The following is a 19233-nucleotide window of genomic DNA, read 5'->3' as shown; positions in this document are numbered from 1 at the left end:
GTCCCATGCAGGTTCCCCAGCTGTCAGTCCAGAGTCAGTGAGCTCCAACTAGCTCAGGCCAGCTGTCTCTGTGGGTTTCCCCATCATGATCTTGACCCCTTTGCTCATATAATACCTTCTACCTTTCTTTGACTAGACTCCAGGAGCTTGGCCCAGTGCTTAGCTGTGGATCTCTGCATGAGGGTGCCTGAACTGGCCTTCCCTGTAATCGGATGGATGACTAACCTAATTGTCATTATAGAACCTTCATCCAGTAACTCATGGTTGTTTATACCTTTATTATCATGTGTGAGAGGTCATGGAGTTCAAATTCACAAATAGTTACTTCTCTGCCTTCTTTTTTGCAGTTTTTCATTTTAGATCTTATAGCTGAGTCTCAGACCCATTTTAAATTAACTTTTACTTGGTGAGAAGGTAAAACAAAAGTAAAGGGAGAAGTTTATAAGAGCAGCTTCTAGCTGTTGTAGAAAAACCAGGCTACGGGTGGAACTATTTATACCAGGTGATCACTGAGTGAAATGAATAAGAACAAACCCCAAATGTGAAACTTTTCAGGAAGTGTCTAGAAAAGTGAAATACAATGGGGGGAAGGAGCTTTGAGGGAGTCCAACCCTGCTTTCCTCTTGTCACTGGGCTTCTGGGCTGGAAACTCTCACAGCTACTGAGGAGATGGGGAGAGGGAGGTAAAACCAAAGAAAACCGAGCAAAGATCAGAGCGCTCACCAAGATGGACATGGTTTTCCTGAATAGCTGTTGTTTAGTTTGTTGCAAGTCTCATGTTCATTACTAGAGTTCTAGAAAAGATGGTCTGTTTTTGTTTTTTTTTTTTAGTCCCCCTGATATTATTGTTTCCATTCTGCCATTGTGGAAATGCGTCTCAAAGTGCATGAGTATTTTTCCTATATGTATGTCTTTGTACTCTCTCTTGCCTAGTGTTCACAGAAACCAGAAGAGGCCATCGTGTCCCCTGGGACCAGAGTTACAGATAGTTATGGACTGCTATATAGGTGTTGGGAACGAAACCCAGGTCTTCTGGAAGAGCAGCCAGTGTCTTGAATACTGAACTATCTGTCCAGCCCCCAAAGTCTATTCTTAACACGACTTAAGTGGCTCCAAATAGAGGAATCCACCAGACCCTCAAAGGGGTTATATTTTATAGGGATATTTTTAGCATCTAATTTAGTCTTCTAACATATATATCTTGAAATATGTAATGCACAGTAATGAGTCACTTAATGAGGAGGATGTCTTCTGGGAAATACATTATTAGATATTGTATTACTCGAATATCATGGAGCACATTTACACAAGCCTAGACACTGTAGGCCAGTCAGTTAAAGTGACCTTGGAAAGCAATCAGGAGGCATGGTGGATGCAATGTATTCAGCTGCTGCTGGTGTAACACAATGTACAATTTAACAGTAAATTTTAACTCTTTGTATTTATTCTTTGAGATTATCAGGGAGAATCTCCTGTCTCCATGACAACCCTTCCTACACCCACCTCTCAACTTCTCTTCCTTTTTTCTTTATAAAAACTCACTGAGTCCATTTAGGGCTGCCTGTGTATTCAGGAGCATGGGGCACCATCCACTGGAGCATGGGCAGTCTCACAGGGGCTACATCCCTAGAAGAAACTGATTCCCCTCCCTCAGCAGCCACCAATAATACCTTCTAGCTAGGGGCGGGGCCTCAGGAGTCCCTTCCCCATTCCTGTTGGGATGTTGACTGGCTTGGGCATTTCCTTGTGCAGGCAATCATGGCTGCCATGACTTCACCAGGACACCTACAGGATCAGGTTGAGAATACACTGTTTGCAGCAATCTTTCCCAATATCTAGCTCTTAAAATCTTTCCTATGCCCCCTCTCTTTCAAGTTATTCTTTGACCCTATGGAGGTAGGTAGTATGATGTAGGTGTCCTATTTAGGACTGAGCATTCCATGGTCTCTGTGCATGGTCCACTTGTGAGTGTCTGTATCAGTTGACATCCTCTGCAAAAAGAAGCTTCTCTGGTGAGGGCTAAGAGCTATACTAATTGGGTACAAAGGTAAGTATTTAGAAGGCATTCTAATACTGTGCCCATTAAACAAAATAGTACTAGTAGGTGCTCCTTTAGGATATATGATGGTAGCCACAGGTTCTCTGCCAGGTGTACAATACCAAGCATGAATTCTGCCCTGTGGAACAGGCCTTAAATTGTAAGATGGTTATCCCAATAACAACCATTTCGCTGTTGAACCAGTGAGCAGATCTTTGCAGGCTAGTTCTACTAGAGTTGCAGGGTTCACCACTGTGTTAATCTGGTGGTAGGAGTTTTGTATGAGAACCCATGGTTTCTGGGAGGAACAGTATTCTGTTTAGGGTAACTCCATTGTGTGTGTGTCTGTGTGTGTGTGTGTGTGTGTGTGTGTGTGTGTGTGTGTGTGTGTGAGAGAGAGAGAGAGAGAGAGACAGAGAGAGACAGAGACAGAGACAGAGACAGAGAGAGACAGAGAGAGAGAGAGACAGAGACAGAGAGACAGAGAGAGACAGAGAGACAGAGAGAGAGAGAGAGAGAGAGAGAGAGAGAGAGAGAGAGAGAGAGAGAGAGAGAGAGAGACCGTTACAGAGAACCATATCTGGTCAAAATGCAAAGAAAAGTGATCCTGGGTGTCCAAGACCAGCTGTTCCATTTACAGCGTCACTGCTGCACCTAAGTTTCGAGGAACATGGCAGAAGAGGGTTCAGAAAGATTGTAATCATCAGAGGACCAGAAAATCTGCTGTGAGATTGTGTCTCCTAGACATGGCAGGGAAGCTTCACCCGTGATGCCCCAACAATATGGCTGCCTAAAGATGACCTGAAAAAAGATAACATCAATAGACACAGAAACACAGAAGAGGGGAACCTGATGGCCCCATCTGTCCACAGAACCCACAGGTAGCCAAGGAATGCTGGGAACAGGAGAAGTGCTTTTCCAACACCAAGTGATCAGCTCTAAAATCTAAAATCATATACATACAAGTAATATTAAATTCATTGAGCTGGTTATAGTCACATACACACACACACACACACACACATATGTATATATCTATACATATATATGTGTATATATAGACTACAATTAAAGAAAAGGAGACTGATTTTGAGAGGGAAAAATGGGGCAGGTTATGGAGGATGAATTCAAGAGAGGAAAAGGAAGAGAAAAATGATGTGATTATATTTTAATTTTTAAGAATTAAAAAGAAAAAAATAAACCCTTAAAAATTAAAAAATAAGAGCTATCAACTTTAGAATATTTATTCATAAACATCTCTATAATGCAAAATAGGAACTTTGGAACCTACTGAGGCTGCTGCTGTGATGTTTTTAATCCTTTCTAATAATTATGGGAAAACTTGGGCTGAATTTATTATAGAAAGTTTTTATACATTAGAGTTATACAAACACACATCTTCAAAAATCCAATCTTTTCTTCATTTTCATCCAGGAAGGCAATTTCTAACTTGCTATGCTGGAAAGCGTGATGAAGTGAACAGGGTCTCATTTTCAATATGAATCTAGCTGGGGGGCAGGGGAGGGGTGGGGGCGGGGTCTGCTCACTGTGACAAATACAAGTCAATATGAATGTGTGCCACTTTCTTGAGTCTTCTGAGCTTTGTTTTCATTTGGGTTGTTTTTTATTAAAAAAAAAAAAACAGAAATGATGAAGGAGGAAAAAGATGTCTGTGTGACCATCCCCTAATTTTCTAAAAGTTTCTTTTATGAAAGCAGCTGTGAAATTGTCCTAATAAATGTTCAAGTTGCCTGAGTAACGTCTGCAATGTAACTCAAAGATTGAGTGGAATAGAACTAATGAAGGGCATATTCCCAGATGACTTGCTAAATAGACTCAGATTAAGCACTGCTTCTTCTATAAAGAGTTGAGTTCTGAGCTGATGTTTAGTCAGTGTGTCCTACAAGAGCCACCCTGTCACTTAGGGCCAGTGTCCTTCCTATTTGGAGGCAGTATTTGGTGGGTAACTCATGTCTGTGTCAGAGAAGTTATTAATGATTTTGATAAATACACCGGCTTTGTGTTGGGCATCACAGCACTTCCCCAAGTCCACTCCCATATTCAACTTCTCCCTACCTGTGTCTCCTCTAACTCAAGAGAGTATATTGAAATTAACTTGTCAGTGAGTGTAGTAGATCCCTTGCTTCCACAGGATAAATTGGAATAGGCTCCTTCGTTATTTCTCATTTTTCTTGGTGGGTAACTGGCATCTTTCATGGTATCTTCCACTAATCTCCCTCTCAGAGTTATCATCAGACTGTCAGGGCTTGTTCAGGTGGCTCCTAACTGCAAAGTACTAAGGTAACTGTGCTTAAAAAAGAAGGACAAGGGTTTCTGCACAGACCTATGGCCTTTGATTGACATGCCTAAGGGAGTATCCCAGCGGTTTCAGCACTTCAGCAGCCCTAGCAGAGAGCAGCTGCATTCTGAAGGAATCCAGTGTTCCCAGCTCTCAGCTTCATCAACTATCCCCAGTCTTTTTCTGAACAATTTCATTCTGCCATGTCTCATCATCACATTTCCTAACGGCCAGGGTATTCCTCAATCTCAACTTTCATTTCCACTTTGAAGTGTCTTGTTTGATAATTCTGAGTCCACCAAATTGTTCCCACTTGTTGCTCCCAATTCCCACCCACTCCGTTCCATTCCCATTGCATTCCATCTGCCACATTCCAGGTATGCTATCATTTTTGGCACCTGCTTCATGTCTGTATTAGAAAATCAGCAGACCCAGGGATCCTGGGCTAGATCCATCTGCCACCCAAGCACAAATAATCTGCAAGGTATTCCAGTGCTGGCCTGCCTTCCAGCTGTTATCATTTTTACAAATGAAAGAATTCCAAACATCTGGCTTACAGTTGAAAGTGCTCCAAAGTCTTTCTCTCAGGGTTTACTCTGCATCTAATTTGTGCTCTCCTGTAGCTTTATAAAGCCACACAAACAAAATTATAAATGCCTTTTTTCTGTTTTAAGAACTCTTTCTGTGAAACTTTTCCAGACAGATTGTAAATGTGCTGACCTTGATGAGAATTTAAATAGCCAAAGATATTACAAGGGGAATTAAGCCATTAGCCAAGGCTATGGGGTGTTTAAATGGTTAGCTGCAGATGGACTTTTCTGTCCTGTCAGCCTGCTTTCCAATAGTCACAAAGAGGCTTAATATTAATTATAAATGCTCAGCCAACAGCTCAGACTTGTTACTAGCTAACTCTTACATTTTAAATTAACCCATTTATATTAATCTACATTCTGCCATGTGGCATTACCTGTCTTTCATCTCACACCTCCTATTTCCTCTCCATGTCTGGCTGGCGACTCCTCTGACTCCACCCTCCTTCTTCCCAGTGTCCTTAGTCTGGTTCTCTCACCTAAACTCATCCTTTCCAGCTATTGGCCAGTCAGTTTCCTTATTAAGCCAATCACAGCAACATATATTCACACAGTATAAAGGAATATTCCACAATTAGCCAAGGCTATGGGGTGTTTAAATGGTTAGACAAGGCTACAGAGTGTTTAAATGTAGGGTCCAAGGAAACACTGAAGGCAGACCCCATACTCAAATCGTATGCAAGAACAAATAGCATTTATTATACCACATGCCTGTGGGGTCATCCAGCTGTGCAAAAATGGTGATGACTCTGAGAGGGGCCTTCAGGCTCTTTTTAAGCACAGCTAAAGGGAGTCTCAGGGTCAACTACATAATTGGTTAATCAAACAGCAGTTACATTAGTATATTTCTAATTGGTTGAGGTTTAGTATTATCCGGTTTTTTTTTTTTTTTTTTGGACACATCTGCACCAGCGTGGATGTGACTCAAAAGGTGGCTGCTGGGTTTGTCCTTGAGACACTGTGAGGCTGACTTCACCCCCTTTGTGTTTATTCTCTCCCTCAACCCTGAATGTAAAGGCCTTCTAGAAAAATTACCCTTTGCTGGAAAAGACACCTGTTTGCTTGCCCTTCTCAGAGAAAAATTCAGTTGAGAAAGTGTGAGAGTTTAACCCTTTCATGAACAGTTAGTCAAGGTAAAAGTTAGTTTTGTTTAGTTTTAGTTTTAGTTTGTTTTCTTTGGACCCAAAACATATACATCCAGGAAGTCCATCTTGGTCTCAGACACATCCTCTGCCCAACTGTCCTCCACTCCATGGGCTCCTCACCTCTGGATATTATCATCCTGGTGATAGGCTCAGGACAGACACTGAACTATGCTTTAACTTCAGATTTTTTTTTTTTTAAGTAGCCATCTTGAGCTGGTGAGATGGCTTAACAGGTAAAGGCACTTGCCACCAAGCCTGGCCACCTGAATTTGTTCCTCAGAACCTACCTGAATGATATAAGGAGAGAACTGACTTCTACAATTTGCCCTCAGATCTCTAGTGGTCTCGGGCACGCGCGCGCGCACACACACACACACACACACACTGAAAAATTAAAATATTCATATTAACTTCTGGAAGGAAAGGTAATACATGCTTATTATTAAATGTTTTTTCATATGTTGCAAAGTGTATAAGCAAGGGTCACCCCCTTTCTAACTGCCCAGAACACTTGTAATATTTTAAAACATTCTTACACGTCTATGTATTTTGCATGTGTTTTTACTGCTGCATAGTGAAGTTTCACAAACTTATCAGCTTAAATCAACATGTATTTAACTATCAGGCAATTTTTGTAGGTTGGAAATTTGGCAAAGGTCATCTGGAGCATTTGCTTGGATTCTCAAATGGGCACTCGGACTGTCTGTGGGGGCTGTTGTCCAGTCTGACGCTCAAAGTCCTCTCCAAGCTCATCCAAACAATGATGACAAGCACATATCATCTGTGGTGCTCTGAAGCATTGCTTCTAAACATGAACATGCCACAGACATTAATCCTGCCTACTTCAGGTTGCAGAATATGTGGTCACTTATTGGACAGCATAGGTTGTAGTTCTCAGCTTTCCCTTCTTATAAATTATGCTAGGATAAATATTCTTAGGTCCTGATTTTTTGCATTTATGAAATTGGTTTTTGTGTATAAATTCTAAGCAAATGGGTTTACTGAATCAAATGATAAACTAAATTAATGCTGATTGATGGTCACTTATAAGAACATAAATGAGGGATTACTTAAAGAAGGATAGATAACTGGAAAGCAGGCACATCACCAAAAAGCCCATCTTAACATGGGTAATGACTCAGGAAAGCTGGGACACTGAGCTCCTTGTCCAGCTGCAGGCAGCTCTACCAAACAGGGTCTCCTCTCCCCAGCAACTGACTGTTGCTTTCATGATCCTTCCAAGGAACCTTTCAAATCTCTTTAAGTCTCATGAATTTTTCAATCCTTGTAAATTTCACTAGCTTTCTGACTTGTCTTATTTAGGGTTCCTCTTGCTGAAATGAAACACCATGAGCAAAGCAACTTGGGGAGGAAAGGGTTAATTTGGCTTATGGATCTCAGTCCATTGAGGGAAGCCAGGCAGGAACTCAAAGGGCAAAAACCTGGAGGCAGGAGCTGATGCAGAGGCCATGGAGGGATGCTGCTTACTGGCTTGCTCCTCATAGCAGCACACTTATGAGCATCCTGCTCAATCCAGGAAGTAGCTACAACAAAGCCCTTGCCTTTGGAAAGGCCTCTCTGGCTCCTGGCTCCTAATCCTGCTGAGTTAACAGACTCCTTGAAAGGAGTCCAAAAGTCACTGCCTGTCACTGCTTCTGTAGTGTAGGAAGTGACCTCCAGCAGAGCTTGTCACCTCCATCATTGTGGCTTCCCCGAGAAGTTTCATCTCCATTAAACAACTCTAATGAAAGTTGTTTTAATTATTGCTTATTTCTTCTTTAGAAAGAGGCAATGTAGAAACTATACAACTTGGGGGTTTGTAACTCTTTCAATGTGATAGACTCTGAAGCCATAGCAAGAACTCAGGTTTCAAATGGAAGATTTATAAAAACATGAAACTATGAATCTTTTATTGTTATTACTATTGTTGTTGCTACCATAGGTTCATTGTATGAAACAATGTAGTGTGGCATTCCTATGTAGGCATATGAAGTATCTCGATCATATCCCTGCTTCTGCTGCGTGTTCTCCTCTCCCTCCCTCTCTTTTCTCATACTGTGGTCCCCTTTTATTTTTGTTCTTTCCCTCCTATGTTCCCAGTAAGAAAAAAACTAGGCAATGTTTGTCTCTCTGAGTCTGGCTTACTTCACTCAATGTGGCCATCTCCAGTTCCACTCATTCCCTGCAAAGAACATGATTTTCTTTCTTTGTAACTAAATAAAACCATGCTATAGGGCAAGGGTGTAACTCAGCAGTAGAGTGTTTGCCTAGCACGTTCATGACCCCAACTTAGACCCCCCAGCACTGCAAGAAATGAGTAAGTAGAATGAGAAACTATTCTGTATATACACCTTGCAGATAGCCTCACAATTCTCCCAACCAATAAAGTGACTCTCCATCTAAGGTTTCGCTTTCTGTGAATTTAGTTACTCCCAAGCAACCACAATCTAAAAATTAACTGGAAAACTCCAGAAATAAGCAATATAGAATTAAAAATATTTCTTCTTTTTGCTTTGATAAAGTGTGTGTCTATATGTATATCTGCATATGGATTTGGACACATAAGTACAGTACCTTCAGAATCCCTAAGACTACATTGGATTTCCTGGAACTCAAGTTATAGGTGGTCGTGAACCACCGAATGTGTCTTCTGCAAGGGCAACAAGTCTTCTTAGTGGCTGACCCATCTCTCTAGTACCTACAATTCATAATTTTTAAATTCCTTGTCATTCAGAGTAACATGATGAAATCCCATACTACCTTGTCCCATCCCAGCCAGAATATAAATGACCACATTCATGCAAATTTTGTTGGCAGTGTATTTTTATATTTGTCCTATTGAAATATTTTATCCTAGGTATGGCTATATAGGAAAAACTACAGTCTATGTCAGATTTGGCCTTATCTGGAGTTTTGGGCATCACTTAGAACATATGCCTCATGAATAAGAGGGTCCTCTGTACCCAGCACCTCCTTGTGGTTGACCTGGTTCCAGTATGGAGAATGTAGAAAAGAACAAAATAGATTCATGTGCATTACTGCTTTGTTCACAATAACCAGGAAATAGAGCCAGCCTTCATGCCCATCAATAGATGAATGGATTAAAAACAGTGTGGACATATACAAAATGGAATTTTATTCAGCCATTAAGAAAAATACAATCATGACATTTACAAGAAAAAAATGGATAAAACTAGAAATTATTATATTAAACAAAGTAACTCCAATTCCAAAAGATAAATGCCATATTTTCTCTCGTGTTAAGATCCTAGAGTTTAAGAAATAATCCTATATTTTAGTTCATGTATATGTGGAGGGTATAGGTCATGGCATGAGAAAGGAGGTTGTGGAAGGGGTATGGGTATGGAGGAAGCAGCAATAGCATGCAAAACACATAGAAGCAGGGTGGAGCTCTTAGGGGAGAAGGAAAACAGAGAGAGTGGGTGGGGCTTGAGCATCAAGGGGCGTGGGGGAGGATCAATGTATGACAATGCTACAGAGCAGCCCATTGCTTCATGTGCTTATTTAAAAAGAGAGGATTCACACCCTCTAAAATCCCTGACAAAATCAAGATGAGAACAGAAAGACTTAGGGAGATATCTGGCAGGAGAAGGCTGAAGATAAGAAGCAGCATGTTGGGAAGCTGTATGTGTGTCCTAGACTGAGGAGTTAACAATTGGAGTAAATAAATTCAGGATGAACAAGTGCTTCAGATCCAAAGTGTAGCACAGAGATTCTAGTTAGTAATAATGCAGTGTATGCCATGCAATTTCTGTGAGAATGTATTTCAAATGTTGGTGTCTACAACAGGAATGTACAATAAAAAAAAAAAAAATCTCACTTGGAGCTGGTAAGATGACTTAGCAGTCAACAGAAAGTGCTATGGTACAGAGGACCCGAGTTCAGTTCCGGCATCCATGCCAGGAAGTTCACAACTACCTGTAATCCCACCTCTAGGGAATCCAACACCCAATTCTGAGTGTTTCAGGCATAGCAATCACATGTACAAACCCATTCATACATATGTACATACACATACATATCCATGTAAATTTTTACAGGGCTGGAGACATGCATCAAGAGTTAAGAACACTGGCTGTTCTTCCAATAGACCTGGGTTGGATTCCCAACAACCACATGTTTACTAAAAATAGTGTCTGTAACTCTAGCTATAGGGAATATGAAGCCCACCTGTGGCCTCTACAGGCATCAGGCATACATGCAGACAAAATATACACACATAAAAATAAAATAAATTTTTAAAAGTTTAAAATATATTTGAAATCACATTGAATCCCACAAATGTATATTCAATGTGTAGTATTTATTATTATTATTATTATTATTATTATTATTATTATTATTTGATGATTTAAATTTTTTAAAAAAAGAGATATTAGTGGAAGTTTATCAGGCTAAAGGGAAAAGATATCATTTGGAAATTTTGATCCTGAGAATTGTGTGGGAATTGCATCAAAGAAAAAAAAGGCAAAGTATTTGATAACAGCCAGAGGCAAGTTTTTCCCCTTTCCACTAAGCACCTCTATCAGCCATTTAAATATTTAAAACAAAAAATTTAAATACCTGTAAACATAGCGTATTTCACTGGGAATTTAGGGTAGGGCAGATCAGAATGTGTGCTAGATAGAGAACTCTCTCAGGCTTCCCCATCTATCCAGAGTACAGAAAACTGACCACCCAGTGAACAGAGTCCCACTGACAATGTAAGGGGCTTCCTCTCCCACTCTTCAAGGCAAGCTGGCTGCTAAACCTCTGCTCTGTCACCCACTGCCAAAGCCCAACCATAGGAGTACTGCTTCCAACCAGTCTCCCTCACCATGTGAGGTGACTTTCTGTTCCCATACACAGCGTCTTAGCAGTAAGGGAAACTGGAAGCCAGACCTCCTGGGTAAGCAATTAGGTGATAGACTGAGAAGCAACTCTTCCCACCTCCTGGCCATTTGAAAAGAAATATTATCTCCAAAGAAATGTCTTTGCCTGAGATCTGAGATGCAGAGAGTATTTTTCTTGTCCCAGGCTAACCTTGCCAAGGAGATTTGCATTTAAATAAGGATAATTTGGATCCTAGTCATCTTGTGGGGACAGGGAGAGACATGGAGGAAACAGGGTACTGCCCATTCTGCCCTGGAAATGTCTTTTTGCTGTTTTCCTTGGTTCCTCTGCCTCTCTTCTGGAGCTAGACAGGCAAGGTACCACACACACACAATGACCTTTCTGAGACAGACACTGTTCTCTGGTGGGATCCTACCTTCTGCTCCTGCACAGAGACCACACACTGTGGTCCTTATCACATCCTCACTGCCCTGGAGACCTTATTGTCCCACAGACTGCTCCTCCCTGTCTCTTGACCCTTCTTACTTGAGATCCTTACTCCACTTCCTACCCAATAGTAGAAGAAGAGCCAATGAGTAGGAAGTAGGAGTATATCAGTTCCCCCTAATGCTAAATACTTAAAGCAGACTTCCTGGTGTTGGGTTGTGTTATATAATAGTCCCTGACTTGTCCTTTTTCTTCTCCTCTTCACAGTTTAGGTCTCTCTTCTGGAATATAGTACTGCTCTCTGTTCCTTCCTAACCAATGGGATTTTTGCCTCGCTCTCCTACCCATGAACACTCCAGCTATCTCTTCATCAAATCCAGAGTGTCACATACATGAACAAAAATACCTCTGGGAGGTTAACTCCTGGACTTCCCATAGGCAAGCAAGTGCTTGGAGTCCAGATCAAGCTGATCACTCAAGATCCCCACGACTGCCAATATAAACTTTGTTCTTTTGCTTCTTCACTCTGTCAGAACTTAAGTCTTCCTTGGGGTTTGGGATGTAGCTCAGTTTTGTAGAATACTTACCTAGCATGCATGAAGCCTTGGATTCAGTGGCCATGTGTGATGACACTGGCTTGTAGTCCCAGCACTCCAGAGGTGGAGTAATCCTCCACTATATAGAGAGTTCACCAATGTACTGGGGTTGCACCTTCAGCTGGTTTTCTAACTCCCATGGTGATGACGCTTTGTGGTAGATACTTCATGGGAACACTGTACATTACTATAGAGTTCTTGCGTGGGTAGGGACTCAGCCAAATCTGAAGACCAGCCCCACTACCCATCTTCCACAAATCCCAGTTTGCAAATTTTACTCTACTTCTCAAATTATCTCAATAGCTGCTCATAAGAATAAAGCACAGATATTAATTTGATTCAAAATGTCTCACAGTTTTCTCCTTACCCATCTAACAGCTCAGTATTTAAGAGCATTGACTACAAAGCTCTACCATTGATAGCCTGTGTGATCTAAGGCTAGCCTCACAGGGGGTGAGGATGGGGGAGGTAGTTATGATAGAATTCACAGGGTTTAGAGACAGACTGTCAGGTGTGTAAAGATACATAAAGATTTTTAGGATTTAGGGGTTATGTTAGAGGTGATTGTTAGTTGCCCCCCCAACTCTGGTGGGTTTTTTAGTGCCCCAGACATACTGTGGCCACTACTTTCTGCCCTCTGTCTTTTCCTTAAGGCCCTGAGATCAGCTGTCTATCACTCAGTGATCCTATGGCACCCCCAGTGAATTTTTATTTAAGCACATGTCACTTTCTTTAATTATGTTTAAAAACCTGAGTTCCTTTGTTTGAGCACTTATATAAGCTAAGCCTTGTTCTAAATATAACCATATAGTCTCTTAATTAAACCTTGCCATATATATATATATAACATGTTTTAATAAGTGGCAAGTGATATATATGTTTTTATTCCTTATAGATTGTGAGGTTCTTTATGAGAGGTTCTACAATTCATATCTTGATCATCTTTGACTCTTCAGCCCTCAGAAAGGAACACTGAATTGTGGGTATGTGATCAGGTTAGAATCTCTTCATTGACCCAGCCAGAAATGGCTAGATTTGAAAGAGAGCTAGGAGCATGTACAAACTACTGACACTGAGGGACATTTCAGGAGGATAGGTCATGGCTGGGTCTGAAACCGTCAGTGCTATAAACAGAAGCTGCAATAGCCACCATTAAATCCTTAATACTATATGAACATTTTCTATAGTGCTCACAGGTTAATGTGTTCTCGTTTGATGTTTGATTCTCTGCTGTCATATAATCTCAGGTCTTTCCAAGGACATAATAATACAATTCATGATGACATTTCATTCTGTGCTCTTGTTTCAGGGGTCATATGCAAGGTTCTGGGGAGTTTTAAAAGGCCTTACCTCATGGGGTGCCTGCTTTTGGTGAAGGGTAAAGAGATACTTACCCCTGTGGCCTTTTTTTCTCATTGAACAGCAAATGCAAATTGCCACAGATTTAGAGAACTATAATCAGCAGCTAATGTTATCATTTCTAAGACAATGGTGTAAGACCTTAAGTGTTGCTAAATTGCTGCAGAATATGCTTTGTATAAATTGAACCCATGTAAAAGAAAGCCAGAGATAAATATTTTCCCTTCATCTGACATTTCTTCCCTGCCTTTGAACATCGTAAGCTCTGTCTCAGAGGATGGTTTGATCAAAACTATAACAGTATATCTGGATGACCTTGAAGCCGATTTTAGCAGAGGAAAGCAAAGCAACAGACAGTCATGTCAGGGACCTCAAAGGATGCATCACAAACTCAAATCAGGAGACTCAGGCAGTCTCCAAAGCCCTAGACTTAGCCTGATCTATCCCAGTGATCGTAGCATAGAATGGAGGTCACTCTTTGATTGTTTGGAGATTGGAGTGTTACAGGAAGTGGAACTTCTTCTGGATTGTCTTCTTAGGAACTACCACTGCTGGAATGAGGCTTGGATGACAAGACCTGATCTCCCTGTTGGATTTGGAGGCTGGCAAGCTGTGGACAGCACACCCCAGGAAAACAGTGATGGTAAGCCTGCCTCTTCCCTATTCATTTCACTGCTCATTTCAATGTGTGGGTAGTACACTCATTAGGAACCAACACTGGAAATGTGCTTTCTGGGCACGCATACAGGATTAACTGCCTGTCAATCAAGTTTCACTTTATTTCAATAGTCAGCTTTACCCTGATTGTTTTACAACTTTTGGAAAAGAATATAAATTATATAATTCATCTAATCTTGCTTTGATAAGCAGTTTTGAAGACAAGGGCAAAAAACAAATCTGGGTAAGCATTTTTACTAGGCTATAAAACATACTTCAGCCTTCCCTGATCTACAATGATGGGAGGTAAAAGACTAGAGAGAAAATAAAGACATTGAAAGATAATTATAAATCACCTATTAAATTGTTGTTCTTCCAAAGCCTCGTGTCTTATGTTCTGTGGTCTCCTTCAAAACTTGAGTGGATAGATATTTGCCTTCTAACTTTCCAACCCTGCTAATCAGAAGCAGCTGTAACCAACCCCAGATATTTATAGAATCACACTTTTCAAAAATATGATGATAAACACTGAAGGACTGCAAGCCCCAGGTGCATCCATCTCTTTCTTCTGAAGTTGGTCTGAGACAGTGATGTTGTAACTCTTCGTAGATATGGAAGCATTCAGTCCACAGTCACAATGATGCCATGCTGGGATGCTGGATTTTATGGAGAAAGCATTATACTATCTGCTGTTCTGGACTTAATAGTACAAGGACACTCAAAGAACTACAGCAGCTGATCTCTTAGAAAATGTGAATAGATGGCTAAAATTTAATGGATCTTAGAAACATGAACGTGAGCATGCCAAATGTTAAATAAGGAACAATGGGCATGGTTAGTGTCCAAATTCTGCAACTAAACCTGACAAATGGCATAAACAAAAAACAGTCAAAGCAAGATCGATACAACAACCAAGGATGTATCAAGGACAGTCCTACTTGGTGGATTCCTGTTGCCATGATAAACACCATGACCAAAGAAACTTGGGGTATGAAAGATTTGTTTCAGCTCACAGGCATAGTCCATCACGAAGGGAAGTCAGAGTAGGTGCTCAAGGTGGCTTGCTCATCTGCTTTCTTATATAACCCATAACCACCTGGCCAGAGATGGTACTATGTACAGTGAACTCAGTGCTCTGACATCAATCACTGATCAAGAAAATGCCCCCACAGACTTGCCTTCAGGTCAACCTGATGGAGGATTTTCTCAATTGAGCTTTTCTTGCCCCAAATGACTCTAGCTTGTGCTGAGTTGACAAAAACTACCTAGGATAATTTGAAAAAGGTATAAACAGATTAGAATGTGTGTGTTTGTAGTCAGCAGAATAGAATTATGAGTAGTGTTGACCCAATACTCTTTTCCTGGCCTTTAGATTTGGGATTGAGTTAGCATTTCTAGAAGAACTCTTTGAATCATACATATTAGTCACCTGTCTTCTGTAGCCAATGAGAACATTTAGGCAAACTCACTGGTGAGGCTGAGGAGTACTGGTATCTGTAGAGCCCCAGCAGTGCTGTGTGCTGTCCTGTAAATGGGCAGAATTGGAAACAACAAATTCACACTGCCTTCCTCTTTGTTGTGCATTACAGGCATGTACCGCTGTGGCCCTGCCTCTGTTCAAGCTGTTAAGCACGGCCACGTCTGCTTCCAGTTTGATGCCCCATTTGTTTTTGCAGAGGTAAGTGGAAAGCTGGAGGAAAGTGTCATTTTTCTACCACAGCCTCTTAACACATCAAAGAGTTAGACACCAGGTTGTTATTTTTCAATTTCCCAGGTACATGGTGTATGCTTCCTGTCAACCAGACATCCTTCCATCCTCAAGTTCTTAATGCTAAATGCAATTCCCACTTAACACTTTCTTGCCTTGAAGTCTTGGGATTGTTTTTCTACTAAAAGTAAGAGATTAGGAAAAACTTAAAAAAAACTTAAAAAAAAAAAAGGAGGGGCCGGGTGGTGGTGGTGCACGCCTTTAATCCCAGCACTTGGGGGGCAGAGCCAGGCGGATCTCTGTGAGTTCAAGGCCAGCCTGGGCTACCAAGTGAGTTCCAGGAAAGGCACAAAGCTACACAGAGGAACCCTGTCTTGAAACACTTAAAAAAGATTAAAAAAGCAAGAGATTTGCCAAAACCGAGTTCAGTTCTGGGTCCCTGGGAACTGGCATCAATAGTTCTGAAGACACTGAGTGATGAACTGGATCATTCACCTAAAACTTGGCAAAGGCAGCAGCTACAGCAGCAGGAGCAGCAGCAGAAAAGAGAAGGAGCGGTATAGAGAGCTACTCAGGTAGAGAAATTTGGGCCACTTAATGGGTTGATGAGATGTTAAGTAGAGGGTCTAAGATTCCAGAGCAACAGCCAGGAGCTAGAAGGACAGGAAATAGCTAGTTAAATCAATGGAAAAGACATCAGGTAAAAGAGAAGACTGGGAGTCTCTTGGGGAGTGAGGGTATTTGAAAGGCTGAGATGTGGGATTCCCTTGAGATATATTTACAGCAATCAGCACTGGAATGGGACCCATCCTGTGTCCATCTCTTTCTGGACAACCACTTTGCTAGCTGTTTTACGCTCACAGCAGCCCTTTTAAAATGAGTACTACAAGTCTCCCCACTCAACAGAAAAGAAAATCAAGGCAAAGAAAAGCAGAGTGCCTAATATCTTTGCCCCAATATTCTAGCTAGTAAAAAGGAGTGTTGAATTTTGAAACCAGGTGGACACCTGAATTTAGGCCAGCAGCCACTCTGGAAATTTAATATTAACTCACATCATGGAAGGCTACCGGGAGCTCAGAGGCCCAGGTCCTTGAGATGTATAGCCTCAGAGGGGACTATGTCAGTAAACCCATCCACACAGTAGTAGTTAAGTGTGACAACACAAAGAACACATGAAAGTAACTGTTGTATGAGCAATAAGATTGCTTTTGTACATAGAGATACACTCATTGAGAAAATGGAGCTAGGCACTGAAGGACAGAGTCTTCTATACTCTAGGGCAGGAAGTGACCTGGCAACCAGGATTCCCTGTGTAAATATAGATGGCCCCTGATCCAGGATAACTCTGCTTATAATCTTTTAAGTTTGTAATGATGCAAAAAATACAAATTCAACAGAAACCACACTTTGAATTTTGAATTTGGATTTCTTCCTTGAATCTAACCCATAGATCCTCTCAGACGATACTGGGTGCAGTTCCTAGTCACCCCACAACCACAGGGAAAATAGCAGACATTCTACAATGTGCCCTGACACTCAGCTAAGATGTTCTGTAGAGGAGGTATATGGAATGCATTTTCATCTTATCACATCTTCAGTTTACAATGAGTCTAGCCAAAATATAATCTCACCCAAAGCCAAAGAGCATCTTATGGCCATAGTCCTAAGAGCAGAGTGCTGAATATTTACAGGGGAAGGAGTAATGGTTAATGCTTATTCAGACAAAGGAGACTAGAGAGAGGTCAGAAGGGCCCAGTGAGATGGCTCAGTGGGTAAAATCACTTGCTGCCGAGCCTGATGACTTGAGTTCAATCTCTGGGACCCACATAGCAAGAACCAACTCCCACAAGTTGTCCTTTGACCTCTACATGTACAACATGGTGCATACATGAAATAAATAAATTTGAAAGAAAGAAGAAGTTGTGGGGGAGAAATTTCAGGTAGAGGGATAACATGAGCCTCCAAGTGTTATGTGTGGACAGCTAACAGCTTACAGAGTCACCAGCACACTAATGGCGTATCAGGGTGTCAAACAAAGGTAAAGGCTAAAGGCCTATGTGAGGATCTTTACATCTTGAGAAATTTAATCCTTTCTTCTATAAGCTAGGGAGCATTATCAATGCCAAAGGCATCAGCCAGGGCACTGACAGCCTGTAGAACATGGGTTGGCTGGAACTGTCACTGAAGGGGACCTACCTGAGAAATTGGATTGTCTCTTCATGGTGGAGATGGGAAGGGCTTGATGTTACTCTAAGCAAAACAGGAAGACACCTGACAAAAATATCTTCAAGGAAGAGCAATTTATTTGGCTTGTGGTTGGAGGGGGAACAGTCTGTTGGGATGGGGAAGGTATGGCAGCAGAAGCAGAAACATGAAGCAACTGGCTACCTTACCTCAGGAAGTGTCCTGGAAGCAGGGTTGGCCTGCCCTGAGCAACTCACTTCCTTCAGCTGGACCCAGCTCCTAAAAGTTCCACAGCCTCCCCAAACCATGCCCTCAGCTGGGAACCTAGTGTTCAAACACATGATCCCGTGAGGCACACTCTCATTCAAAGCATAACAAACCCAAGCTAGACAAATAGCAGTCACCAGGAAAGGAGGGAGAACATTGAAAAGTACGTGGGAAGTAAGTGTCAGCATTCAGACGGCAGAAATCACAGATGTGAAACACACAGAAAGAATACACTGTACCTGCCAGTGCAGTTTCTAGACGCCTCGGGAGACCAGCCTTACTGTGCTAGGAGTTTTATCCATTTGATTTCATTTTGGCATTTGAAAATTCGTACAAACCTCCCCTGCTGTCATCTGACAGTTTATGACACTCTGAGAATCTCTTAATGGGAGATCACTCTGAAACCCATGAAGCTTTATTTTTATATTCTTATTGTGCTTTATTGCTACAAAGAAGGAGAGAGGCCGGCCTTCTTGTGGTAGTGAAGGGCCTAATAGCTGTTAATGCAAGCGCTTTTTGCTGTTATTAAATATAGATCAGGGTGTTGGGAATGTCATCAGGATTTGCAGATAATTGCCCTCTCTAGCTGCAGCAGAGGCTTCTTTGTCAGAGGGTGCAGGCTGTTGCTTTAGCTTGGGCTGGATTCCAGGTCCAAGCTATCTGGCAGAGATATATGAGCTGCCTAAAAGCATATGAGGTTTCTTCTCTCGGGGTTGCTCACCAGGACCCCATCGGGGTGAGCGGATGACTTTAGTATGAGTCTCTGTGACTCAGGTCGAAGCTGATGCTCCTTCCCTTCCTCTACTTGTGTGTCACACTTCCTCTTCCTGCCCGAGGGAAGTCAGCTGGTGGCCTGCCTGTTGTTGCCTCAGCACGCTGACATCCTGGCCATTCCTTACCAGCTTCCAGACCATCCAGCTCATTGACTGTCAGCTTTTCTAGGACTTTCCTTGGCCTCTGAGGGAAAACAGAGCATGAAAGAGGAAAGAGACGTGGAAATGTCCTCCTCTTCCTTCTCCTCTACTTTATATAGAAAGGGACAGAAGGGAGGATGTTGAGCATCCACACCTGGGATTCTCTGCCCCTCACTCCACATGCTTTCTTCATATC

At 41.7% G+C, this 19233-nt stretch overlaps 1 protein-coding gene across 1 annotated transcript in view; it reads left to right on the top strand.

Annotated features, from left to right (window-relative positions):
* The window catches only part of F13a1 (coagulation factor XIII A chain), a 163161-nt gene that overhangs the window by 99230 nt on the left and 44698 nt on the right, over positions 1-19233 (top strand). The window contains exons 9-10 of the mRNA XM_036186755.1: positions 13847-13950; positions 15554-15642. Coding sequence (XP_036042648.1) covers positions 13847-13950; positions 15554-15642 — 193 coding nt within the window. The remainder of the gene's footprint in view (positions 1-13846; positions 13951-15553; positions 15643-19233) is intronic.

This window comes from Onychomys torridus, chromosome 5 (genome assembly GCF_903995425.1).
Source record: "Onychomys torridus chromosome 5, mOncTor1.1, whole genome shotgun sequence".
Classification (NCBI taxonomy): Eukaryota; Metazoa; Chordata; class Mammalia; order Rodentia; family Cricetidae; genus Onychomys; species Onychomys torridus.
The sequence above is the reverse complement of the archived record's forward strand: the minus strand, read 5'-3'. Positions and strand labels throughout refer to the sequence as shown.